Here is a 27,783-nt window from a genome sequence, read left to right on the forward strand (position 1 = left end):
TTTGTTTTTTAAATTAATCATCACTGCCCATATAATCAAGTAAAATTTAGATAACTTAAACTATTTAAAAATTTTAAGAACAGTGTGACACAGTGGAATGAGATCTTTGTTGGAAGTCAGGGGTGCTTGGTCTTAATGAAAACTGTGCCACTAACTAGAATACAAGCCTGAGCAAGTCAAAGTCCCAAAGCAGCAGTCTCTCAACCAGAGAGGGAGTGCATTATACTAGAGTATATCCAGGGTTTCTTCAAATATTACTACCTTGATTTTACAACCCACCCAACCTAATGCATGAGCCATGGTTCAGACATGGGCTGCCATAAATCACAAGAGTGTCAAGAATTTTCTAATGGAAAGTGTAGTAAAAGTGTTAGTCATTCAGTTGTGTCTGAGTGACACAACTTTGCAACCCCCCATGGACTGTAGCCCACCAGGCTCCCCTGTCCAAGGAATTCTCCAGGCAAGAATACTGGGGTGGGTAGCCATTCCTTTCTCCAGGGGATCTTCCTGACCCAGAGATCGAAGCCAGGTCTCTGGCATTGCAGGAACATTTTTTATCCTGTGAGCCACAAGGAAATCTGAGCATAAAAGAAACAGCTAAGAGACCAGAACTTGGGAACATTTAGGTTCTCTTCTTCTTTGCAACATGTTCTATGAAAATGATACTTTACAATCAGTTCAAGTCTGAGTTCTTTTCTCTCCTTTTCCTCAGCCAAGAGATAGTTCTCTCCTCATGTCGATGTACGGCAAGAACCATCACAACATTGTCCAATTAAAATAAATTAATTTTAAAAAAAGAAATGATAGGCAGTTTCTGCCTTTTTTAGAGCACTAATGAAGCTGGATTCATTCCAGCTTCAGATCCTTCCAGTCATTCCTTCCTCTCTCCCTCCCTTCCTTCTTTCCTCCCTTCCTTCCTTCTTCCCTTCCTTTTTTTGCTCATTCCTCTCCTTCTTTCTGTATCACTTCCCAAGAGTGAATTCAGTACTTATGCTGACACAAACCTCTGTGTGTGTGTGTGTGTGTGTGTGTGTGTGCGCACACGCTAAGTCACTTCAGTTGTGTCCTACTGTGTGCGATCCTATGGACTGTAGCCTGCCAGGCTCCTCTGTCCATGGGATTCTCCAGGTAAGAATACTGGAGTGGGTTGCCATTTCCTATTCCAGGGGATCTTCCTGACCCAGGGGTCAAACCCGCGTCTCTTATGTCTCCTGCATTGGCAGGAGGGTTCTTTACCACTCGCACCACCTGGGAAGCGCAGACCTGTACTTGGCATTTAAAAAAATAACTTCCTCGCCAGAAACAAACTTACAGTTGTTCTTTTCAAAATATTTGACCCCAATAGATCTGAAGACAGTGGCAGACCATTTTCTCTTCTAACGTAAAATTTTACCTTCAACTCTGAGTACTCTGTGGCATTTGTTATGCTCTCAAAACTGTTTGTGGAATGACAGTTGAATAAAGAAAAAAGTCTGCATTTTTTATCTATTCATTTTTCTCCATTTTCCTTTGGATTAAGAAGTAACAGGATGAATTAATTTTTAAAAGAATTTTTTTTTTTCTGGGTCCCTCTCCTGGGACTTAGCCTTGTCATTTTGATGGAGGATTGAGAAGACTCACTGATGTATCTAATCTTAACCAATTTGGAGTCTACTGACATGCTGGCAGTATTAAAGAAAAAGCACCGTCTTGTTAGGCAGGTTGCGGGGCCGCCTTTCTATCACAGGCTCCTGCATGCTTCATCTTCCGCAGTGACACACCAGTGATGTAACTTACTCGGAGGTACACTGCTCCATTTTATGGCAACAGTTTAAGAAATTAAAATTACCTATGTGGAAAGTATAATAAGCATTTGGGAAGTATTTCAAGAAGAGTTATAGTGGCACAGTAAATGGTGCTTTGAGCTATTCCTTCATTTTAGTGATGTTTAAAACCAAGAGCCATCATTCTTGGGTACCTCTGGAGATGCCTGGAGCTTATGTAGTCAGTATTTAAGTGTAAGTGGTCCTTTTTGTATTTTCATTTTATATGCCATGCTTAACTAAAGGCTTGTTTAAAACTTACTAGAGTAAATAGATAAAGTGACTAAATTAATATGAGTAAGACACAGCTTATTTAAAGCTGCTTGCCAAGGCTGATTAAGGTTGATTGCCAAGGTTGATTCTAGACTGGCCAATAAAGAATCACCTGGATATTTTACTAAAGAGATGGGTGCCCTGAGCATCGACCCAGAATCTGAGTTAGCTGGTCTAGGGTGTGGTCCATATTCTAGAACATTCCCTGTGTTAATCCAATTTGCAATAGGTTTAAGAAGAGTTAATAGGTTGTATTCATTTGACTGAGTAATTAGTTGTAATTTAAATAAATGAATGAAATAAATGACTTCATTGAGACTATGCCCACAAAAAAGGTGATGCAATTAAGACCCAAGGCATTTTTTTTTATTATAAGAAAGTAAGCATTTAATTTTTACTATGTAAAAACATTTATCAAGCCCCTACTAAGTTCAAGGAATATACTAAACAAAAACTGAATATATCAAACACTGCTACGCTCATGGTGTGGTCCTTGGAGCAGCAGCATTGGCATCACCTGGGCACTTATTAATAATACAGGTTCTCAGGTCCCCCCAAACCTATCAACTCAGAAACTGAGAGTTGGAGCCCAGCACCTGTGTTTTTTAAATCCTACCAGTGATACAGAGGCAGCCTTAAGCTTGAAAGTCACTGGTGTTTATATGATGAATGAAACACCATCTCTGATAACTTCCAGTGACTTGTACTTAGTGTGAGATCCACCCAATTAGTCTGTGCCCTACAGAAGTTCTGTTGGAGGTTTGTGAAGGAAGGGCATCGATTTCACACCTGGATTTAGGAAGGGCTTCATGGATCTGACACATGTGCTACGTCCTGAAGCATAAGCTCTAATTGGCCAAAGTAGACGAGGAAGAACATTCCAGAGAATTCCAGAGAAGGAAGCAGCCTACTCCAGTATTCTTGCCTGGAGAACCCCACGGACAGTGGAACCTGGGTTACAGTACGTGGGGTCTCAAAGGGTCAGACAAGGCACGCTGTGACTAGTACACGCTGATAGAATCAAACACTAAGAGGAGGACATCAGAGAAGTTGATAGAAACGATGGTGCAGCATGAGCAGAAACATGGAGCTCCCAAAGTGCGATCCTAGGAAACGTCAAATAGGGCAGTAACAGTCACTTGTAAGCTTCATAAAAGTCTGCAGCAGAAGATGGCTCTGAAAATGGCCTTTGGAGCCAGTTCATAGAAGACTTTGCAACCTTCTAGAACAGCACAGGGCTAGAAGGCCATTTCCAGCTATGGAAAAAAGGTGAGGAGACTGTGGGCTGAGGGGCAAAGAGAAGATGAGCAATTCAGTTCAGCAAAGTAACATGTATTGAGCATTCTGTCCCCAAATGTACCACTATAACCTGGGACAGGAAGGATTTTGAGGGAAGTAAAAAATGAGTTGCTAGATAAAAATAGACAGGGAGATAGCTCTTGTAGCTTCTTAATCCACCCCTCAAAAAACCCCAGCAAAAACAAAGAGTTTTAAACTTAAAAGCTCTGGAATGAGTTAAGATCTAATTAGAAGTTAAAAGTAGAAATATAACAACTTTGTTATCTAATGAGAGTCACTTAACAATATACTGTGGTATATACTGGGAGAATTTGCTTGTGAAGTTGCTCTGTCGTGTCCAACTCTTTGCAACTCCATAGACTGTATGTAGACTGCCAGGATCCTCCATCCACGGGATTCGCTAGGCAAGAATTCTGGAGTAGGTTGCCATTTCCTTCTCCAGGGGATCTTCCTGACCCAGGGATCGAACCCAGGTCTCCCACACTGCCATCTGAGCCACCAAGGAAGCCTGGGAGAATAATGCTCTCTAATCACAAGCCCTGTTTTTGCCTCTCAAATGCTCAAAGCTTCCTATCTTAAGTATTTTATATCCTACATCCTTTTCTATCTATCCCTCTCTTTATTTATTTTTATAGCACTCATCATTAAAAATGTATTATGCATTAATTTATTCATTTTTACCCTCCAGCCAAGCCATGAGCAACGTGTTTTCTGGTCTGCTGTGTCTCCAGGGCTGAGAACAGTGTCAGGCACAAAGACAGAATAGAAATATTCTCTCTCAATGAATAAAGTATCATAAAGCAAACACAAATAAATGTTATATCAATACTTTTATCAATATTTAGGCACTCCAGATGGATCCATCTTTCCCTGATACAAAACTAGCTTTCATTAGTGTCTAATCTGAAATTAGCCACCACTGAAATTGCCTTAATCCCTAGATCATTCCTGCTTCAGTGTGATTAAAAACACATTGTGATCTTTGCAGAACGATGGGTTCCCTAAAGTAATTCAAATAGAGCTTTTATAATGGATTCTTTACCAGCTGAGCTACCAGGGAAGCCCAGAAAGATTCTAACTCACTGCTTAATTGAAAACAAGATGAATGTAGCTCTTCACCTCACATATGGGTGGAAATATTTTAAGTTACCTTGATTCATAAATGCAAACAAACCATGCTGAAGAAAGATTCCTGAGTGTCTGCCCGTGGTCAACTTTAAATCAGTTTATATAAAAGCTAAGGGCTAGAATTGATAGTTGTGGAAAAGAATGTCAGAACTTGAAAAATAAGGTGTGACTTATAACCAGGAGCCTCAGCACTACCTCCCTGTTTGTTGTTCGTGAAGGGGGATTGAAATTTCTCTGATTTAGCCGGGGTGGGGAGAAGTTGAATGAAACAGAAGTCACAAGTGCAAACAGAACTATTTATTGAGGAAACTCTTCTAGGTACTGGAGATAGAGTGATGCAAAGACTGTTGAAAGAAATCTACATTGTAGTGAGAAAGTCACTAAACCAATAAATTAGTATATAATATGATCATAAACTGGAGCATGGGCTAATATACATAGTAAGTGACATGTTCTCAGCATATTGCTTGATGAATTCAATGTTACCCTTCATCCGCTAGATACAGCTCAGGAGACTGTCCATTTCATCCGATACTTAATGCACGCATGTTGTGGTGAATCGGTATTAATGATAGTCGTTAAATAACTTGTACTTTTAGCAGCTCTTAGAAGAAGCAATCAAGATGATTCAAGCTATATAAAAAATAAAATATGATTATGTTTCTATCATTTGTGGCCACTCTATAAATACAATTCAGAGAAATGAGTGCTAGGAAAAAGAAAATAAGGTAATTATAAGTTAACAATTCTGTAGTGTTTACTGTGTGCTAGGCTGTATTCCAAGCCAATTTCTCTCAAATTTTATCATGTATATCAATCACCTGGGGTTCTTGTTAAATACAGATTCCAAGTTGGTAGTTCCCAAAAAGGCACTAAGATTGTGCATTTCTAAGAAGCTCCCAGGTGATGCCGATTCTGCTGGTCAGTGGGCCGTATTTTGAGTACTGAAGGAATATACATTTTACATGAGGCTAAATGAGGGAGGTTTCCTCCAAGGCAGGGAACTGGGAAAGGGCAAATGGCGAAGGAAACAGCAACCGGAAAGGCGCAGAGGCAGAAATAAGATGTGTGTCCCGGCAGCAAAGTGAAGTGATGGGTGAAGAGGTAGAGAAAGCAGGGTGTGAAATTAGCCCTGTTCCAGTGCAAATAAATGTGGTTTCCACAACGGGAAAGTCAGTGCTGTCACAGCTGAAGACCCAGACTCTGTCCCTAGGTCATTGCTGCTGTTTAGCTGCTACATCCTGTCTGACTCTTTTGCGACCCCGTGGACTATAGCCTGCCAGGTCCCTCTGTCCATGGGATTTCCCAGGCAAGAATACTGGAGTAAACCGTTTCCGACTCCAGGGCTTCTTACCCCACCAGTGATCGAACCCATGTCTCCTGAGTTGGCAGGCAGATTCTTTACCACGGAGCGACCAGGAAAGCCCATCCTTAGGTAGACTGGGATTCACATCTTAACTATACTATGTGACCTTGGTAAATCACTTCACTTGGAGAATTTTCTATTCAGTTAAAAGATGATAAACACAGAACCTGTAGAGCTAATGTAGAATTAAGTGGGAAAGCTTATAAACTACCTGGCCCATACTGAAATGAATATATAAACTAGCATGATTATTCATCTCAAAAGGCATAAATGGCAAAGGCTTAAATTTATAATTGCTGCAGTTAAATCCACAGGTAGGAAAAGGTGATTGAAAGAATGAGTCATAAAGAAAAAGAAAAAGAAGGCAAAATTATACTCCAAATGGAGAAATAGCACCATTTCTTTCCTGCTGATTTTACTCGTCTAGACTAGGAATGAGTTTCATGTGGTTTCAAGACAAGCTATCAGTTTCAGAGAAAAATTAGAGTCTGCTCTCTTTTTATGGAACAGTCCATTAAGTTTATTCTTCCATGTGAGAATTTCTCTCTTTTTTTTGAAAAGTACATCCCCTCAGTTCCTTTTAAAATCCCACTTCTTCCAGTTTTTACAGAGCTCCCATAGAATAAATCTGCTCACATTTATGCTCACAAAATATTCATTTGGACACAGATTCTGGAATTTAATGTCTAGTTCCAATGTAATTCAGCATACTTCCACATGCTCAGTAATGCATATTCAGCACTTGCATTTCAGTTAAAATGGATGTCCATCTTGCTTTAAAAATCTTTTTTTCATTCCTCAGTTACCATCACATCAGCCACCATTCTCTTGGATGACTTTCTCACAATAGGAGAAAGAAAGCACCTGTACAGATATTTAAAATAAAGTAACACTCGAAGGGTTGGCTGGGTAGTTTTTATCATTCTCATGTAATCTCATAGTCAACATGACAAATCTTGATTGCAAAGCCCTGATCAGACAGCTCAGGAAAGCCAGGAATACAGGGCTAGATGGGGTTTTCCCAAAAGGGCATTTTGATGTTTTGTTTATACTGTCTTACAGAAAAAGAAGGAGGCTATAGAAAGTGGCAAACGACAGACTGAAAACACTTTAAAAGAAGGCAATGACATACTTGATGAAGCCAGTCGTCTCGCAGATGAAATCAACTCAGTCATAGTGGTGAGTATCTTATGAAGCCCAAGGTTTAACGATGATAATGATGCAAGGGCTCTTGAATGGGAACCAGTGAGAAATTCAGTAGTGTACGCAAATACTGTTACTTTCTTTTGGGTGTAAAGTTGTTTTTGTCTCACTCTATTGTGACCATGCCCACCCATTGGTAACAATTAGAACTTCACATTATCCTCTCAGTAATGAGGGTACTCGCACACTCACACCAACCTGTATTTTTTTTCACAGTGATGAAGGGCATTTGTCATTCCTAGTATAGAACTTAAAATGTGCTTCAATATTCATATAACATTAGTTAAACGAGAAATGTAAAGCTACAAACAGACTTTCAACATGCTGTCTCATTCAGTAAATGCTGATATATGATGACATATGGTAATAGGACTGCAAATAGTCTAAAAGATCCTAATGACTATCATTTATGCATTTAGACCTATGAAGTAGCATTTTTTTAAAAAAGATTGTTAGGTTCTTCTTGGTATAAATTCCCTTTGCATATTTTCTAATCTCTTCCATTAAATAATAGCTTTTATTCTCTATTCTTTTTCTTGCTAGATTAGTAGATTTTAAGTGTTCTAAAAACCTAAGCATGTGTAATTATATATCCAAGAGACACTAATAAATGAGAGGAAGCTGGATTCACTTATTTAAAATGCGTTCTTTTCTCTACATGTCAGTACGTCGAAGACATTCAAACTAAATTGCCACCCATGTCCAAGGATCTGAAAGATAAAATAGATGACCTCTCCCAAGAAATAAAGGACAGGAAGCTGGCTGAGAAGGTGTCCCAGGCTGAGAGCCATGCAGCTCAGTTAAATGATTCGTCTGCTGTCCTTGATGGGTATGTCATTTGTGGCTGGAAATGTCTATTTATCTTGACACTTGCCCAAAAGTTTTGACTAGCAGAAATGGTTGAGAGTTGCTTTCAAATCTTGATTTTTTGTAACTATTAACATACAAACTGCATGGCCTTTCTATGGAAAAGCCTAATTAGAAGGGTCTGGACAAAGCTCTACTGGAGCACCATCAAAAGTCTGAGTTAAAAGTGAATTCAAATATTGCATGGTGGGGAGCGAACATTGCCTTAGGCTACACTTAGAAAAAATATTTTGTTCTTTATTAGAGAGCACAGCAGCTGCCTTATTAGCATTTTAAATAGTAATGTATAAACACACATTCTGCTAAAAATTTCAGTTTTATAATTTAAAGAAATCAAAACTATTTATTGTTAAAGGGCTGGCTTTTGAAAATGTGGTTCCATCGGTTCAGTTCAGTTCAGTCGCTCAGTCGTATCTGACTCTCTGCGACCCCATGGACTGCAACACGCCAGGCCTCCCTGTCCATTACCAACTGCCAGAGTTTACTCAAATTCCTGTCCATTGAGTCAGTGATGCCATCCAACCATCTCATCCTCTGTTGTCCCCTCTCCTCTCCTCCCGCCTTCAATCTTTCCCGGAATCAGAGTCTTTTCAAATGAGTCAGTTCTTCACATCAGGTGGCCAAAGTACTGGAGTTTCAGCTTCAGCATCAGTCCTTCCAATGAATATTCAGGACTGATTTCCTTTAGGATGGACTGGCTGGATCTCCTTGCAGTCCAAGGGACTCTCAAGAGTCTTCTCCAACACCACAGTTCAAAAGCATCAATTCTTCGGTGCTCAACTTTATTTATAGTCCAACTCTCACATCCATACTTGACCACTGGAAAAACCATAGATGGACCTTTGTTGGCAAAGTAATGTCTCTTCTTTTTAATATGCTGTCTAGGTTGGTCATAACTTTCCTTCCAAGGAGTAAGCTTCTTTTAATTTCATGGCTGCAGTCACCATCTGCATTGATTTTGAAGCCCAAAAAAATAAAGTCTGTCACTGTTTCCACTGTTTCCCCATCTATTTTCCATGAAGTGATGGGACCAAATGCCATGATCTTAGTTTTCTGAATGTTGAGTTTTAAGCCAACTTTTTCACTCTCATCTTTCTCTTTCATCAAGAGGCTCTTTAGTTCTTCACTTTCTGCCGTAAGGGTGGTGTCATCTGCATATCTGAGGTTATTGATATTTCTGCCAGTAATCTTGATTCTAGCTTGTGCTTCATCCAGCCCAGAATTTCTCATGATGTACCCTGCATATAACTTAAATAAGCAGGGTGACAATATACAGCCTTGATGCTCTCCTTTCCCAATTTGGAACCAGTCTGTTGTTCCATGTTCAGTTCGAACTGTTGCTTCCTGACCTGCATACAGATTTCTCAGAAGGCAGATCAGGTGGTCTGGTATTCCCAACTCTTTAAGAATTTTCCACAGTTTGTTGTGATCCACACAGTCAAAGGCTTTGGCATAGCCAGTAAAGCAGAAGTAGATGTTTTTCTGGAATTCTCTTGCTTTTTCAGTGATCCAACGGATGTTGGCAATTTGATTTCTGGTTCCTCTGCCTTTTCTAAATCCAGCTTGAACATCTGGAAGTTCACAGTTCACACACTGTTGAAGCCTGGCTTGCAGAATTCTGAGCATTGCTTTGCTAGTGTGTGAGATGGGTGCAGTTGCGCGGTAGTTGGAGCGTTCTGTGGCATTGCCTGTCTTTGGGATTGGGATGAGAACTGGTGGCCCCATACACAGCCGTTAGGTCTTTTTTTCCCTTTCAAACTCCATGAAGACAGCACTGTTCTCAGCACTGCCTGTGAAATAACAGCTCATTGTAACTGGTATTCTTATAGGGGTCAGTGGGCGAGGGGCCACTAGTGAGATGTGTTTGACTAGTAAACGGCCTTCTCAATATAACTGGTTTGCTTCCCCTACAATTTGGGGATTGTCATAATAAAATAGGTGTATTAACCCCGAGAATAATTTTCATAAATAAATCTGGATTTAATATACTCCATGTGAAAGGTTCTGTTTCAAAACTTAATACTCTTGATACAAAGGAAAATATTAATGTTTGAAGACCCTGGGAAAAATTCATATATAATTCATTTTATTATAACAGTTCTAGCTTGGTTATTTAGGAATATGAGTTTAAACTGAAAGCTACAATATAATACAATTAGTAGACACCTCACTATGATTTGGGATTATCATTATTATATTGGCCATGATCGTTTGGAAGCCTTATTTGTTATAAGTAAGTTCTTCGATATTCTTCATTTGAGTACCAACTGCTCTGATATTCTCTTTTTGGGTAATCCCTACAGAATCCTTGATGAGGCTAAAAACATCTCCTTCAATGCCACTGCAGCCTTCAAAGCTTACAGCAATATTAAGGACTATATTGATGAAGCTGAGAAAATTGCCAAAGAAGCCAAAGTTGTTGCCCATGAAGCCACAGAGCTGGTAAGAAACAAATAGTGCTGTGTACTGAGGTCAACCTTTTCAAATAAGTATCTAAACTACAATTCTCCAATTTAAATAAGCTCTGGAAAATCCTGGCAAATTAGAACATTAATTTTAAATTATTTTCACAGGCTCCTTTTGAATTTTATCCAAAATAAATTCTCAGTGTGCTGTAATCATCACAGAACTCTTCTCAGTTACACGCTACTTTCCACCACTAATAAGAGTTGTATTATTATCCCAGGTGACAAATAGGTTTGTGCCACCAACTCATAAAGGAAAATGGCCACACATAAGACTCTGAAGAGGGAAATTTATCACAATTATTCCGTATGTCTTCAATAAGAAAGTGCTTTGAATATTAACACCATTGCTTATAGTCACATGTAACTTGATTCTATATAAAGTTTAATAACAAGGAGCTCATTTTACAAAACATGGCAAATCACATACTTTGAAACTATTATACTATTTTTATCCATTGAAATATTTACCTTCAAAGCTACTTTTGGCTTCTGTCATTGTTCAAAATAGATTTTCAATTAATATTTTAGAGTTTGGGGGTTCTAGGTATAGCACATTATCTGAGTATCTTCAACAGTGACAAACTTTTTTCCTTTACATGTAGAGCAACATTTTGTAAACAGGCTATGTTTGGTAAACCTTGGCAATACTTTTTAGGTCAACTTTCATTTCATAGGAATCACACGGTTAGTTAAAATGTTCAGATCCATCACTTATTCCTTTGGCTTCACACAGAATCCTCCAAATACATCAGAATTTGAGGAGAAAAAAAAACTTGCCTGGACATTTGACTGTTAATGAAATATGCAGAAATAGTGGGTGTTGAAGAAACAAATCAGTCTTTGCTTTGGTATTTAGCACAATTGCTTTCTTGGATTTCAGAGATAGCAGAGGTATTTGCCACATACTTAGACAGTTTATTTTATGGTCATAGTGAAAACATCATATTCCATCAGCCATTACTACTGTTTGGTTTCTCTGGAATGACTTTACCAATACTGTGTGTTCTGTTTATTTCTTATTCAAAGTCATGACACAGTTATTACAAAAACGTACCTATGTTCAGTTATCCTTTCAAAATGAACCATTTTTCATATCTATTTGAAGATGCTAATCTTCGATTTCACCATTTTCATCTGACCTAAGTCTTACTGGATGTTTTCAGCATCTAGGAAGGACAGTGCCTGACAAATCATAGGCCTGGGTGAGTGAATGCCCGTCATTCTAATTGACATTTTTCATGCCTGTTTACAAAATTTTGTACAAATAAAAATCTCAATATTATCATTGTTTCATTTTTAGAAACTTCTTGCATTTTATGTTAAAGAGCTGTTTATTTTCACCCAAATTTACTACCATCACTTCTGATAGCTTATGGCAAAAGGTATCGGGATTCTTGATCTCTGAAGAAGATTTAGCTTCCAGGGACCAGGGACCAGGCTTGATCACTCAGAAGCTTTTGTGTGGCAGAGTTTTATTAAAGTCTGAGAAGAGACAGAGAAAGCTTCTGACACAGACATCACAAGGGGGACGGAGAGTGCCCCCCTCACTAATGTTAGCAAGGGAGTTATGTATTTTTAAATTAATTATTACAGTAAATCAAAAGAATGCCTCAAGTTTGTAAAAATTTTACCAGACCCACTCCCACAATTTACATTTTAGGATAGCATGATTAGAACTTAACAATAGAAAGATCCTATCAGACAATATCAGAATTAGTCAGAGGTTTTCAGGAAGGAGAAACTGTCCTCAAGGAGGATACATTGTTGTTATATTGTTATAGCCACGCTTTCCGGGAAACAAACTCACTCAGAAGGACAATGCAGGTAGTGGAGTGCAGTTTATTACACCGGCGGGCCCAAGGCAGAGTCTCCTCTTAGCCAAGGACCTCGACCAGCATTTGTGAAAATCTTTTATACCCCATGTGTACGTGTCTAAACCCACCACCCCAAATCCCTTGAGTCTTACAAAGGAAGGATAAACACAATCACAATAATCCCATCATTCACGTGTTATGTGTTCAAACAGTTAATAATCAATAAGCCCGAGGTTACATTCCAACCAGTTAATAACCAATAAGCCTGTGGTTACATTCCGATAAATACTGTCCAGAGGCAGGGGTGATTAGTGTCTGTTTTCTCTTAGGTGATGAATAACCTGGATATGATCTTCAAGGTTTCCCTGTCTGGGGTGGGGGGGGTCTTATCCTTCCATTGTCGTTCCCACAGGCACTAAGTAGAGAGTTCAGAGTCCACTGGAGAGGTGGCCGAGCACGATCAGCATGGACAGGCTTCAGATGGAGTCAAGGCCCTATGAATTCCTTCTTCAATATAATCCTTAGTACGGAGTTTAAACTGAGTTGGTTATTGTGTGATCATCAGTTTTTAAAGAAACTTATGTGATGTAGCAAAAAAAAAAATGTTTGTTCTTTCCTCCTCCTTGAGAATTCCAGACCCCAGAGAAGGCAATGGCACCCCACTCCAGTACTCTTGCCTGGAGAATCCCAGGGACGGAGGAGCCTGGTAGGCTGCAGTCCATGGAGTCCCTATGAGTCGGACACGACTGAGCGACTTCACTTTCACTTTTCACTTTCATGCATTGGAGAAGGAAATGGCAACCCACTCCAGTGTTCTTGCCTGGAGAATTCCCACGAACAGGGGAGCCTGGTGGGCTGCCATCTATAGGGTCGCACAGGGTCGGACACGACTGAAGTAACTTAGCAGCAGCAGCAGCATCTCCACTTCGGGAGCCCCAGACCTCTTTCTCCTCCTCAGGGACCCCGGACTTCTTATCAACCTGCCTAGGAATTGACTCTCTCATTCCCCCCTTTTCTTTTAGGAGAATGATGTTCCCAAGGGAAAGGGGTGTCGTTTTCGTTCCATAACTACTTCCTGCTGTTGAGGGGCGTGGTCCCTAAATTGTTGAGACAACGTATTCTCATGATCCTCATATTGAGGGTCTCTGATCCAAGGGCTCCAAGTAATAGTTGGAGGAGGTTGTGGGCTTGTAGGAGCCTGGACAACCACTTGTAACTTGGACGCTTTCAAACGGTTAGAAACAAATCCAGTTACACAGTTACAGATGAAGGGAGCAAACAGTAAAAACAGAACAATTAGAGTTATTATGATTAAGATAGTTTTCCACCATGTGGAGCTAGTTAACGTTTCCCCAAAGTGGGGTGACTGAGGCTTCAGGGGAATCCATAGTCTGAATCACCTTGTTCATGTGTTTAGTAAAATGAGAAACATTAGTGCTCATATCTGGTATATATGTACAACATTGGGTATGAATAATGGCACAAGTTCCTCCTTGTGCAGCTGTTAGAATATCTAAGGCCAATCTGTTTTGTAAAACCACCTTTCTAATTTGTATTTGTTCAGCATTAATGGCTGAAAGTTACTCAGAGCATCAACTCATAGCATAACATCTAATCTGTAGTTCCCAGAGAGGGAATGAATACTGTAGCCAGACAATCACACCAGTGAAATACAGATCTTGCCCAATGAGTTTTAAGGTGTGGCAGATTAGGCTTCTCTGGAAGCTCTGATAATATGAAACCATGAGTAAAAGAGTGCATTAGACCTAGAGTGCATCTTCCTACCAGCCAGGGGGACGCCACGCCCATGGGTAAGAGCCACATATCCAGGAGGTCCCGTTTGGGGCAAACCAGCATGACTGAGAGATCCAGTCCCGATCAGTTCCCGGCAGCAAGAGGGGGACCTAAACTGGGATTGGAAAACACAGGAATAATTGTATTGTATATTTCTTGAGGCAAAAATCCCAGTTGTTTCCAATCATTATAACTAACTTGTTGGCTAACTTCTGGGGATGGCTCTATTTTTTTTCCCAGTGTGTGGGAGCATTAGATAGTAGGCATCCCTTTTTAGGAGTTAGCCATATGACCTCATCCCATATTTGATAAACATCAGGTAGAAAACCACCAGATCTAGACCCGTTTACCTTCTTATGTGCAGCAAAATAGTCATTAAACCAAGTTAACACATCATCAAAAGTTACATTATGTTCATAGTTACATCACTCCATCTTTAGGATTGTTAGACGTCATCAGATCAAAAAGAAGTGTCACGTATGATGTTGGTGAAAGTATTCTCAGAGTTGAAGAAAGTCCCTTCCATGAAGTGGAGAAACTCGCCATGGGATGTCTTCAGTTGATGAGGAGAAGAGTGCTCTTCAGATCCAGCAATTAGACCAATGTGGACTGCAGTGTAGGAGTGAGTCCAGGACAGGAAGGCACTGTCTTGAGGCTCAAACGGCAGACTCAGGACTTCTGGAGTCAACAGAAGCAAGCCCACCTAGATTCTCAGTCCCATCTTGGTTCCTGGCTCAAAGAGAGGCTAGTTTGACTCAAAGTCTGGGTCAGGAGTTACCCTCCCGGTAATGTCTGTTGAAAAGCTAAAAGCTGAGTTACATAGTTAATTTTAAGGCTCTATGGCAGTATCTGTGTGCAAAAACAGTCTATCATAGAGACAGACCCTTCTTCTTAGGGGTGGTTTGAGCCCTCATTAAAGCTGTGGGTAGAACTTTAAACAACTGTCTTATGTTTCCTGAGTTAGCTTACACAGGTGTCTTTAGCCTGTTCAACTTTTTCTGAAGATTGGGGTCTCCAGGAGGAGTGTAAGTGATGCTCTCTTCCTAGAGCTTTTGACACCCCTTGAGTTACAGCAACTTTAAAGACGGATCATTGTTGCTCTGAACTTTATAGAGTGTAAGATCCCTCTCACATCATGAGAAGTCAGTACAGTAAGATTTTATCCATTCATTAACCTCGGGCTTTTGATGTGAAAATAGGTGAGGGTCTTTGAGCTTGATAACGACAGGAAAAGCATTTTGTGCTCGACTCATAGTTTTTCCATTGGCCCACACTCTAGGATTTATATTTTGTTTCATTAAAAAGAGCTGGTTCCATATTCATGAAAACAGAGGCCTGGACCTTGCTCAGTATGTCCCTCCCCAGAAAAGGTGAGGGAGACTCTTACACAATTAGAAACTCCTGAGAAAACAGCACAGAGTCCCAGGTTCCACTGAAGGATGACTGACATAATCATGTTTGACTGGTCCAGACAGTCCCATTACGGTAGTGGACTGGGAGGAAAGTGGGCCAGGGCCTTCAGTGAGCACAGAGAAAGTTGCCCCGGTGTCCAAAAGAAATTGACTGATTGGCCCTCCACAGTTATTAATACCTGGGTTTCCTCAGGTGTAATTAGGATGGGAGCTTGTGTGGGGACCCCCGGGCACCTTCAGTCCAGATTGTCTTGAGAGTCTGACCCTGGGGCCTACACCTCGGAGGGCAGTCTCTTCTCCATTATGGTCCTTTAGAGACTGGGCATGGAGCTGGGGACAGCTTAGAAGCCTGAGGGTAATCCCGCTTGAGATGTCCCTCCTTTCCACAGTAATAGCAAGCCCATCCCTTTTTACCTGGGTCCCTCTGGGCATTTTTCTCAGGCTGTTTCAGAGCAGGTCTAACAGCCATTGTTGGGGCATCAGTATTTTGCCTGGTTCTTTTTTTGCCTCTTATTTTCCTCCTCATATTCTCTACCGTAATATACCATCTGAGCCAGCTGCAACAGTTTTTTAAAGACTGATTTGGTCCAAACGCCTGTTTTCATAACTTAACAGCAGATATCTGGAGCTGACTGAGTGAGAAATCTATCTTTTAAGATCATTTCTCCCTCTGTAATTTCAAGATCAACGTCAGTAAACTTGTGGAGAGCCTCCCATAATCTATCTAGGAATTTATGAGGAGTTTCCTCCTCTCCCTATTCTATGTCAGCCAACCTAGCATAGTTTAAAGTCTTAGTTTGCGCTTGCTTGAGTCCTTTAAGAATACATCCGGCAAAGTGGCTCTGCTTTGGGAACCATTTGGCTCCCAGTAGGAAGGAGGACTGTTTTGTGTTCCCTCTTTCCCCTTGTCTCATGTTCAAGCCATTCATCTCCGAAAGTAGTAGCTTCCCCCAAAACCCAAGCTCTCAAGTCAGGAGTTAGCGTCTGTCCCAAGACATGCATTACATCTCTCCAAGTAAGGTCATAAAGTAAAGTTAGTCCCGTAAAGGAGTCTGTGTACCTTTTGAATCCTCTAGATAGTCTCAACTGCAATTACTGTTTGACTTTCCACCGAGACTGAGGCAGCCCCTCCTGGAAGGGTGCCCTAACTCTCAGCCTGTTCAGTTGGGAGCCCCAGATAAAGGGATAAAGGGGCCAAGTAAGTGAAGAGGAGGCAGTTGAAGCTTTCATACCCAAATCTGCACCCTTAGGACGTAAGTCTGGCATGTCTCTCAGAGAGATAAAGAACAACACATAAGGCACTTCTACCTATTTCCCTTATTTTCTATAGGACTGGTCTAGTTGTAAAACCATATCATAATTGAAAGACCTTTAACAGGCCAGTGTTCCCCATCTTCCAAAGGCTACCGTGGCCATTCAGAATCACAGAAGATCAGGCATGTCTTTTAAATTCTGGGGATCAAGCTTGTCCCAGCATTTTTAAAAATACATTTTAAAGAAGTGGTTCTGGAACTGCTAGCTCCCATCTGTAAGAGAGAAAAAAGCGGCATCCACAGCCTTGGCTTTTTTCTGCCAGAAGCATCCTTCCCTGCTCTAGACGGGGGTGTAGCAGACTCTCCACCAAAGCTTTCTTTCCATAGTCAGACTTACTCTGTCCCTTACGATGCAGGCGTCTTATTCGTCCTTCCCAGTTCTACCACTGAGGCGGGGTAGAGATGCACTAGGGGTAGACCTGATGGCATCCCAGATTGATTTAGTTCCATACCACTGAGACATTTGTTTGATTTGCCGGAGTAATTTCCGGGAATGTTTCCCAAGCTAGGACTAGGGAGAGCATCCGTCTTACGTGTGTCCGCACACATTCCTGAGTGTCGTCCTGACCTCATTAGAAAGGGTGAGTCATAAAGAGACAAATAACAACCGAGATGTCCCTCCTGAGTGTCACCTCACCAGTATATGTGATAGCTAAAGAGGTGGTGGAGGGTTGGCCAGCAAGGAAAAAGTGATTTTTGTTCTCAAGCTATTAGGGTCAATCCTTCCAGCTCATTTCTACAGATTCCACAAAAGGGATATCTAAGGAGTTGAGACAGAAGCCATCAGAGAGCCTCCTCTGGTCCACTAAGACCTTGCGCTATCAAAGGAAGAAGCACATTGCGTTTCCAATCTGACCAGATTCCACAGTTCCCGCCCTGTGTCCTCAAAAACCTCATGGTCACCAGCAGTGCTTCTGTCCATACAGACAGGAGGCAGAGCCATAACAGATGCACTTTCAGGTTGCTGGCCCCTGAGACAGGCAGTCAAGAGAGTAACTTCTAGCCTGAGAGATGTTCCTAGCGTTCGACCTCGCTCCATATGTGCTTCTTGTACCTTTCAGCTCCTAGCAAGGCTAGGCGCTTCTGTACTTGGGGTCTAAGTAAAAGTACATAGTAACAGCATGGATCACTACTCCCTTGAAAGTCTATGATCCAGAAGATTAGGTTAGTAGTTCTAATTTCTCATGCAATTATGAAATGGTCAAAGAGACCAGGAAAAGCTGACCAAGAAAGCAAAGTTCGGTCCACACACTTTGCCCATTTCTGGTCCCTCCCCTTGCAGGGACCTTGGGTGTCTCTTGGCATTGGCAGAGACAAGGCTCCCCTTTTTGGGGCTGCCTTTAGTCATTATTCTTGCCACCTCGTCTTAATATCTTCTGCTTCTGTTAGGTCCATACCATTTCTGTCCTTTATCAAACCCATCTTTGCATGAAATGTTCCCTTGGTATCTCTAATTTTCTTGAAGAGAGCTCTAGCCTTTCCCATTCTGTTGTTTTCCTCTATTTCTTTGCATTGATTGCTGAGGAAGGCTTTCTTATCTCTCCTGGCTATTCCTTGGAACTCTGCATTCAAATGGGAATATCTTTCCTTTTCTCCTTTGCTTTTCGCTTCTCTTCTTTTCACAGCTATTTGTAAGGCCTCCTCAGACAACTATTTTGCCTTTTTGCATTTCTTTTCCATGGGGATGGTCTTGATCCCTGTCTCCTGTACAATGTCATGAACCTCTGTCCATAGTTCATCAGGCACTCTATCAGATTTAGTCCCTTAAATCTATTTCTCACTTCCACTGTATAGTCATAAAGGATTTGATTTAGGTCATACCTGAATGGTCTAGTGGTTTTCCCTACTTTCTTCAATTTAAGTCTGAATTTGGCAATAAGGAGTTCATGATCTGAGCCACAGTCAGCTCCTGGTCTTGTTTTTCCTGACTGTATAGAGCTTCTCCATCTTTGGCTGCAAAGAATATAATCAATCTGATTTCAGTGTTGACCATCTGGTGATGTCCATGTGTAGAGTCTTCTCTTGTGTTGTTGGAAGAGGGTGTTTGCTATGACCAGTGCGTTCTCTTGGCAAAACTCTATTAGCCTTTGCCCTGCTTCATTCCGTACTCCAAGGCCAAATTTGTCTTACTCCAGGTGTTTATTGACTTCCTCCTTTTGCATTCCAGTCTCCTGTAATGAAAAGGACATCTTTTTTGGGTGTTAGTTCTAAAAGGTCTTGTAGGTCTTCATAGAACCATTCAACTTCAGCTTCTTCAGTGTTATTGGTTGGGGCATAGGCTTGGATTACTGTGATATTGAATGATTTGCCTTGGAAACGAACAGTGACCATTCTGTCATTTTTGAGATTGCATCCAAGTACTGCATTTCAGACTCTTTTGTTGACCATGATGGCTACTCCATTTCTTCTAAGGGATTCCTGCCCACAGTAGTAGATATAATGGTCATCTGAGTTAAATTCACCCATTCCAGTCCATTTTAGTTCACTGATTCCTAGAATGTCGACATTCACTCTTGCCATCTCCTGTTTGACCACTTCCAATTTGCCTTGATTCATGGACCTAACATTCCAGGTTCCTATGCAATATTGCTCCTTATAGCATTGGACCTTGCTTCTATCACCAGTCACATCCACAACTGGGTATTGTTTTTGCGTTGGCTCCATCCCTTCATTCTTTATGGAGTTATTTCTCCACTGATCTCCAGTAGCATATTGGGCACCTACAGACCTGGGGAGTTCCTCTTTCAGTATCCTATCATTTTGCCTTTTCATACTGTTCATGGGGTTCTCAAGGCAAGAACAGTGAAGTGGTTTGCCATTCCTTTCTCCAGTGTACCACATTCTGTCAGACAAGAATACATAGAAGAACTGTACAAAAAAGATATTCATGACCCAGATAATCACGATGGTGTGATCACTCACCTAGAGCCAGACATCCTGGAATGTGAAGTGAAGTGGGCCTTAGGAAGCATCACTATGAACAAAGCTAGTGGAGGTGATGGAATTCCAGTTGAGCTATTTCAAATCCTGAAAGATGATGCTGTCAAAGTGCTGCCCTCAATATGCCGGCAAATTTGGAAAACTCAGCAGTGGCCACAGGACTGGAAAAGGTCAGTTTTCTTCCCAATCCCTAAGAAAGACAATGCCAAAGAATGCTCAAACTACCACACAATTGCACTCATCTCACAAACTTGTAAAGTAATGCTCAAAATTCTCCAAGCCAGGCTTCAGCAGTATGTAAATTGTGAACTTCCAGATGTTCAAGCTGGTTTTAGAAAAGGCAGAGGAACCAGACATCAAATTGCCAACATCCGCTAGATCAGCAAAAAAGCAAGAGTTCCAGAAAAATATCTATTTCTGCTTTATTGACTATGCCAAAGCCTTTGACTGTGTGGATCACAATAAACTGTGGAAAATTCTGAAAGAGATGGAAATACCAGACCACCTGACTTGCCTCTTGAGAAACCTGTATGCAGGTCAGCAAGCAACAGTTAGAACTGGACATGGAACAACAGACTGGTTCCAAATTGGGAAAGGAGTATGTCAAGGCTGTATATTGTCACCCTGCTTATTTAACTTATATGCAGAGTACATCATGAGAAACACTGGGCTGGAAGAAGCACAAGCTGGAATCAAGATGGCCGAGAGAAATATCAATTAACTCAGATATGCAAATGACACCACACTTACGGCAGAAAGTGAAGAGGATCTAAAAATCCTCTTGATGAAAGTGAAAGAGGAGAGTGAAAAAGTTGGCTTAAAGTTCAACATTCAGAAAATTAAGATCTTGGCATCTGGTCCCATCACTTCATGGGAAATAGATGGGGAAACAATGGAAACAGTGTCAGACTTTATTTTTTGGGGCTCCAGAATCACTGCGGATGGTGATTGCAGCCATGAAATTAAAAGACACTTACTCCTTGGAAGGAGTAAACGTATTAAAATAGCTTTTAAAATAGCATATTAAAACCTAGATAGCATATTAAAAAGCAGAGACATTGCTTTGCCAACAAAGGTCCGTCTAGTCAAGGCTATGGTTTTTCCAGTGGTCATGTATGGATGTGAGAGTTGGACTGTGAATAAAGCTGAGCACCGAAAAATTGATGCTTTTGAACTGTGGTGTTGGAGAAGACTCTTGAGAGTCCCTTGGACTACAAGGAGATCCAACCAGTCCATCCTAAAGGAGATCAGTCCTGGGTGTTCACTGGAAGGACTGATGCTGAAGCTGAAACTCCAATACTTTGGCCACCTCATGCAAAGAGTTGACTCATTTGAAAAGACCCTGATGCTGGGAGGGATTGGGGGCAGGAGGAGAAGGGGACGACAGAGGATGAGATGGCTGGATGGCATCACCGACTCGATGGACATGAGTGAGTAAACTCCGGGAGTTGGTGATGGACAGGGAGGCCTGGTGTGCTGCGGTTCATGGGGTCACAAAGAGTCGGACACGACTGAGTGACTGAACTGAATTGAACTGAACTGAACTCAGTCCTTATGAGGCACTGCAGAACCACAGAGCTGGGCTCCGCTTGCCTCGCGCAGGGCGTGTCATTCATTCGCACAAGCGCACCGCAGAGCTAGGAAAGTAAAGCAGAAAACTTGTGTACGGAGAAAGCAGAGAGCCTAGAGCTCTGAATGTTCTTGCCTTGTCCTGAAGATCCCAGACGAGCCCCCAAGATGATAGCTTATGGTGAACAGTGTCCGATTCTTGATTTCCAAAGAAGATTTAGCTTCGGGACCAGGGACCAGGCTTGATCCCTCAAGAGCTTTTGTGCAGCAGAGTTTTATTAAAGTCTGAAAAGAGACGGAGACAGCTTCTGACACAGACATCAGAAGGGGGGACAGAGGTGCCCCCTCACTAGTGTTAGCAAGGGAGTTATATACTTCTTTAATTAGTTATTATAGTAAATCAAAAGAATGTCTCAAGGCTGTAAAAATTTTACCAGACCCACTCCCACAATTTACATTTTAGGATGACAGGATTAGAACTTAACAATAGAAAGATCCTACCAGACCCATTCCCTTAATAATATACATTCTAAGGATATCAGGATTAGTCAGAAGGTTTTCAGGGAGGAGAAACTGTCCTCAAGGAGGATACATTGTTGTTAAATAATCCTTAGTACAGAGTTTAAACTGAGTTGTTTGTTGTGTAGTCATCAGTTCCAGGCTTAAAGAAAAAAACTTTTATGTGACTAAGGAAAGTACAGGGGAAAAAAGGTGTTGTTTGTCCTTTCCTCCTCCTTGAGAATTCCAGACCTCTATCTCTGATTTGAGAGCCCCAGGCCCCTTTTGCCGCCTCAGGGACCCCAGCCTTCTTATTAACCTACGTAGGAATTGACTCTATCACTTCACACTTAGGAGACTCATTTTCACGCCAACATGAAATATTCGCTTTTCCTCAGCACTGATGCTTATACATGATAGGCTAGCCAAACTCAAACATGGAGCTAGGAGAAGTTTTAATGCATACAGCATGTCCACTTGTTATTGTTATTCTGTCCCCATAAGCCGTGTAAAAATAATTAAATGTCTGAAAAATTGCTAAGTAAAGGCTAAAGAGAATCATTGATTTATTAAATGGCTATCAGCAAACACACAGAAGACTGATTTGGTCAGAAAGATTGGTAGACTGTGTTTCGGGAACAGAATAAATAAAGTTTTAATTTTAATAATTCATTATAATGTAGTTCTATTGTGCTAGAAAAGAAATATATTTGCCATTAAATTGAGCAATTACCTAGGTAGAACTAGCATTTCATAAATGTAAGAGCTGGTATTATTGCTACAGCTATAGATAAACATAGAAGAGTAAGATTAAGTTTATTATTTATGTATGAAAGAGTCATTTGAATCTAGGCCTACAAAGAAGGAAGAATGTCTTTAATGAATTAAAAACAAAGTACAAAGAAGCAAAAGAGGAATTTATACAAGGAGGAAAAAAGACCTGTTAGACAAGCAATAAAACAACCAATTATTACTGTGAAGAAAATGGATGTGAGATAATATGAGAAGGAAAAAAAGCATTGAAAATAACATAGGGAAAAAAATCCCCAAATGAATGGTGGAATAATCTTAAAGCATAATTGACATTTTTAAAGCCACTTCACTTTTAAAAATCTGCTTAAGTTTACCTATTTGTAATGCACACATAATCAACAATGTAATTGAAAGGAAAATATGAGTGAGAAGAAAGTTGATCCTTTATTTTAATTAAATAGTGAGCAGGTGGAGTCTATAAACAACTAAATATTGTAGTATAGTTGCTATGTAAACAGCAACAACCTCTTATCTTGCATATTTAATTTATTTAAATCTCAAAATGAAATATTATTTTAGGAGCATGTTGTTGTTCAGTCACCCAGTCATGTCTGACTCTTTGCAACCCCATGGACCACAGGACGCCAGGCCTCCCTGTTCCTCACCATCTCCCGAATTTTGCCCAAGTTCATGTTCATTACATCAGTGTTGCCATCCAGCCATCTCATCCTCTGATGCCCTCTTCTTCTGCCTTCAATCTTTCCCAGCATCCGGAGCTTTCCTAGTGAGTCAACTGTTCACATCAGGTGACCGAAATACTGGAACTTGAGCTTCAGCTTCTATCCTTCCAATGAGTATTCAGGGTTGATTTCCCTTAAGATTGATCTCTTAAGGTTGATCTCCTTGCTGTCAAGGACCTCTCAGGAATCTTCTCCAGCACCACAGTTCGAAGGCATCAGTTCTCTGACACTCTGCCTTCTTTACAGTCCACCTCTCACAGCCATACTGGGAAGACCATAGCCTTGACTCTACAGACCTTTTAGGCAGAGTGATGTCTCTGCTTTTCAACACACTGTCTAGCTTAGTCATAGGAACATAAACTTTATGAAAAAACAAATACTACTACTTTTCTAATGGGCTTCCCTTGTGAGTCAGACGGTAAAGAATCTGCCTACAGTCAAGAGACCCAGATCCATCCCTGGGACAGGAAGATCCCCTGGAGAAGGGAATGGCAACTCACAGTAATTCTTGCCTGGAGAATTCCATGAACAGAGGAGCCTGATTGGCTACAGTCTATGGGATCGCAGAGTCAGACACAACTGAGTGACTAACACTTTCATACTTCCAATTTTCTATTCGTGTTGGCTGGGAAAATTACTATTATTGTATTATTGGTATAAAATTATTGTTTCCCCTATACACAGTCTCAAAAATAACATCTCATTTCGTACTTCTCATTGGTGGGCACAAGGAAAAAGAGAAGGGAAATATATCACTCTTTCAAAAATAGAGAATATGAAGGTCCAGTAATTTCTTTCTAATCTCAATTGCTTTGATGCTATAAAAAGTCCTCAGACTCTAAAACAATAGAGAATTAAATCTTGAAAAACATTTCCAGATCATAGGTGAACTTAAAACCTGTTTTATCAACCAGATCTGATTTTAGAAGTAGATGAGGAATAGATTTTATATGCTGCTGGAGCCTTGGGATGACAGTAGTCATGGTTTCAGGGCATTGGGAGATGAGACCCTCTGCCCTTTTCCACTGGGAAGTTCTTAGATGACGTACACTTGAATCTGGGATATCCAAACAGCAAACAACAGCGACAAAACGGAAGGCTAATGTAGAATGGATTCTATTGTTCTTGTTCGTTAAGATCATGAAGAGTTATCACATAATAACCACACAGTCTCCATCAACCCTGAAACGTTGCCCTCCTTCCTTTCTTAATTTCCTTCCTCCCTCTCTCTTTTTCTCAGAGTGAATGGAACATGTTCTGTGATATACACTTCAGTGTAGAAAACGTAGGCAGTCCAACCTTCCCTAGGTATCTTGCATAAAAAGAATCACTTTTTCATGTCCCATGGTAGCTGAAGATTTCTTTTTTTTCTTCTGTACCCTCTTCTTTACACTACAATCTCTATTACCGTCTAAAGCTCTCTCCCTCTCTCTCTCACATACACACTCTCTAATCCAGAACCCTCTTTCTCAGTTATTAATAGTCTCAGGCTCAGTGTTTAGTCTGATCTTCTCTAAGAATCAGCATTAGAAATTGAGAATTTATACTGACTTTCAACTCCAGTGCTCAATGTGGTCTTCCTCTTTATTCTCCAAACCCATGTTCTGTCAGTTGATGCAATTATGCATCATTCCTGGAAGCTGTGAGTCTAAATATCTGCAGCATGATCTTTCCCAAACAAAAATAATGTAAAATACAGAAGAAGGTGAGGGTAATTTGTAAGTAATTCTTTTTCTCATAAAAAAAATAATAGTGGGATAGTTAGTAAAGAACAGTGCTGTGTAAATGTTATGTAGACTTTATAGGAATTACAGAGAGGGGGAGAAATCTGGAAAAATTATCCAAGAGAAAAATATACCTAAAATTAAGTAGGTTTAAAGCCTTAGACCGGAGAAGGCAATGGCACCCCACCCCACTCCAGTACTCTTGCCTGGAGAATTCCAGGGACGGAGGAGCCTGGTAGGCTGCAGTCCATGGGGTCGCAAAGAGTTGGACATGACTGAGTGACTTCACTTTCACTTTTCACTTTCATGCATTGGAGAAGGAAAGGGCAACTCACTCCAGTATTCTTGCCTGGAGAATCCCAGGGTGGTGGGCTGCCATCTATGGGGTTGCACAGAGTCAGACACAACTGAAGTGACTTAGCAGCAGCAAAGCCTTAGACACCTGTTCCAAATAAATACGTGAACTGCTGTTGTAAAGTGACTTCCCACTGTTAATTCCTTAATGTAAGGAGAGTAAAAATCCATAGAAACTTCAAAAGGAGTTTTTTCTTGCTTTTGGGTTGAGAGTCTAGAGAATAAATTGGATTTTTGTTAATTTACTCTTATGTAGCAGGTTGATAGAAAAACCCTGTTAGAAAATAAGGATACTAGAAAGAAATTGTCAGGGAGCTCTGATAACATAGCAGCCTGAATTAATTAGATCCCTCCTAATGTGAGAAATTCACAGAAATGTTAGATAAAGCTCTAACTCCCAAAATTTAACACATACTTTATTTTGGAAAGAGGAAACAAAAGGGTAATCTGAAAATAAAAACAAGAGAAGCATAATAGCACATCCTAAAGCTGGCACCTTAGTGACTCACTGAATTTGGAACATAAATATAGATCATATGTCTAGAGGCTGGATTTTAAAAGCCTGAGCAGGGAGAGAAAACATCAGAAACATCATCCTAAACCTATAAACGAAGGAGTCTTTTTTGACTATTTGAAAGTATGCAAAATTGTGAGACTTCCAAACAATTTTCTCATCAATGAGCACTCCCTCTAGACCAGAGCATGCCAAGGAATCTTGGTTCTTTTCATGCCCCAGTTGTGAAAAATGTCTCTCATAAGCTGCTAAAACCACAAGCCTACAGATTGAAGTCCAAATTATACCATATATTTTTACATATGCATTGAAGTTTGCATGGTACAAGACTTTCCAAGCTAAAATTTTAACAGAGTAGAGAGGAATTGGTTCTTGCAACCCTTAGAATATCTAGAAAGGCACAGAAAATTGGTCTGTTTAGCTACACCGTAAATAATCAACTAGGAAAGAGGGTAGGCAGGCAAAGTATATAACATGATCCTGAAGTTTTTCAAAAATCTGAAAGGATATACAATAAAAGTGTTTAAAATTATTGCAATGTTAAAAAATAGAAAAGAGTGATAAAAAGAAAAACTACAGAAGATTATGGAAATGTATAATAGAAGCAAATAAAATTTCTAAAAATAAAAAGTATATAATAAGTATAACTCAAAATTGAATGGGAAAGCTAAACAAGGGAGAAAGAGAATGAATTAATTGAAAGAGTTGATACATTACCCAGAATGCAGCAAGCATGGTAAAATATAAAAGAAGTGTAAAAGACAAGGAATATACCTTGTAAAAAAGCAATGTAAATCTATCAGGGGTTCAGAAGTTGAAAGAGTGAGAACAGGGAAGTAGTAATAGTCAAAGAGAGACTGAAAATTTTCAAGGGCTGGTGAAAGATAACTTCTCAAAAGAAAGCCCTTCACGATAAATGAGTTTCCCCATTGGCTCAGACAATAAAGAATCCGTCTGCAATGCCAGAGACCTGGGTTTGATCCCTGGGTCGGGAAGATCCCCTAGAGGAGGGCATGGCAACCCACTCCAGTATTCTTGCCTGGAGAATCCCCATGGACAGAGGAGCCTGGTGGGCTACAGACTACGGGGTCACAAAGAGTCAGACACGACTGAGTGACTAAGCACTCACACTTCATGAGAAGTAAAATTTAATCTATACCCGGAAAGATCATTGTTAGACTATGGAAGTCAAAGAGAAAGAGAAAACAACATCTTAAAATAATCTAGAGAAAAAGACTTTGGGTCAGACCCTGAGCGCACAGCTGCAGCGTCAGGAGTTTTAAAATATGCTGAATCTCTGCTTGCTTTCTGCTCTGTGACTTCAGGTTCTGGTGACCATGGCATTCTGTTTAACTCCTACCTCCTTTTCCCAAAAGAGAATGTCTCCAGAATTAAAAGTTAAGCTAAAAATAGCCCTCATGAGGACAGAAACACTAGTAACTCTGTGAGAATTTCACCTTCACTGGATTCTGTGATCTTCACATAGGTAATACTTGGTGTTCAGTAGCTGATCACTAAATGTCAGTTGCTCCCTCCCATCTCCAAACACCGATGCTAAGAATCTAGAAAGGCTAGGATGCTCCAGATTTTCAGAATAGATGAGATATTTATACTGCCACAAGGGACTCCTTGAATAGAGAAGAAAATTTCAAAAGAAATATAAAATTTATTTCCCTACTTAGATTGAAATCATCTATGAATATTTATTTAAATGTAGTTTAATAGTAGTTTAATTTAAATGTAGTCTTGTAAGTGGTTTGTTTTTTTTTTTTTTAGTGATTAGAATTAAGTTCAAGGGGTGTGCTGAAATTTCCTAATCAGGATGTGGGAAGAAGATAGACAGTCAGAATTTGAGGATTAGAAGATCTGCCTACAAGTTGGATGCTGAGCTGTGTCAGCTGAAGTGTAGCTTTTTAAGAAACTGCACATTCTCTTCTGATCTCTTTCTTGGC

At 40.4% G+C, this 27,783-nt stretch overlaps 1 protein-coding gene across 1 annotated transcript in view; it reads left to right on the forward strand.

The window, feature by feature from the left end:
- The window catches only part of LAMA2 (laminin subunit alpha 2), a 659,970-nt gene that overhangs the window by 519,805 nt on the left and 112,382 nt on the right, over positions 1 to 27,783 (forward strand). Inside the window, exons 38-40 of the mRNA XM_061130198.1 lie at positions 6,931 to 7,047; positions 7,737 to 7,900; positions 10,242 to 10,380. Of these exons, the coding sequence (XP_060986181.1) occupies positions 6,931 to 7,047; positions 7,737 to 7,900; positions 10,242 to 10,380 (420 nt within the window). The remainder of the gene's footprint in view (positions 1 to 6,930; positions 7,048 to 7,736; positions 7,901 to 10,241; positions 10,381 to 27,783) is intronic.

This window comes from Dama dama, chromosome 26 (assembly GCF_033118175.1).
Source record: "Dama dama isolate Ldn47 chromosome 26, ASM3311817v1, whole genome shotgun sequence".
Taxonomy (NCBI): Eukaryota; Metazoa; Chordata; class Mammalia; order Artiodactyla; family Cervidae; genus Dama; species Dama dama.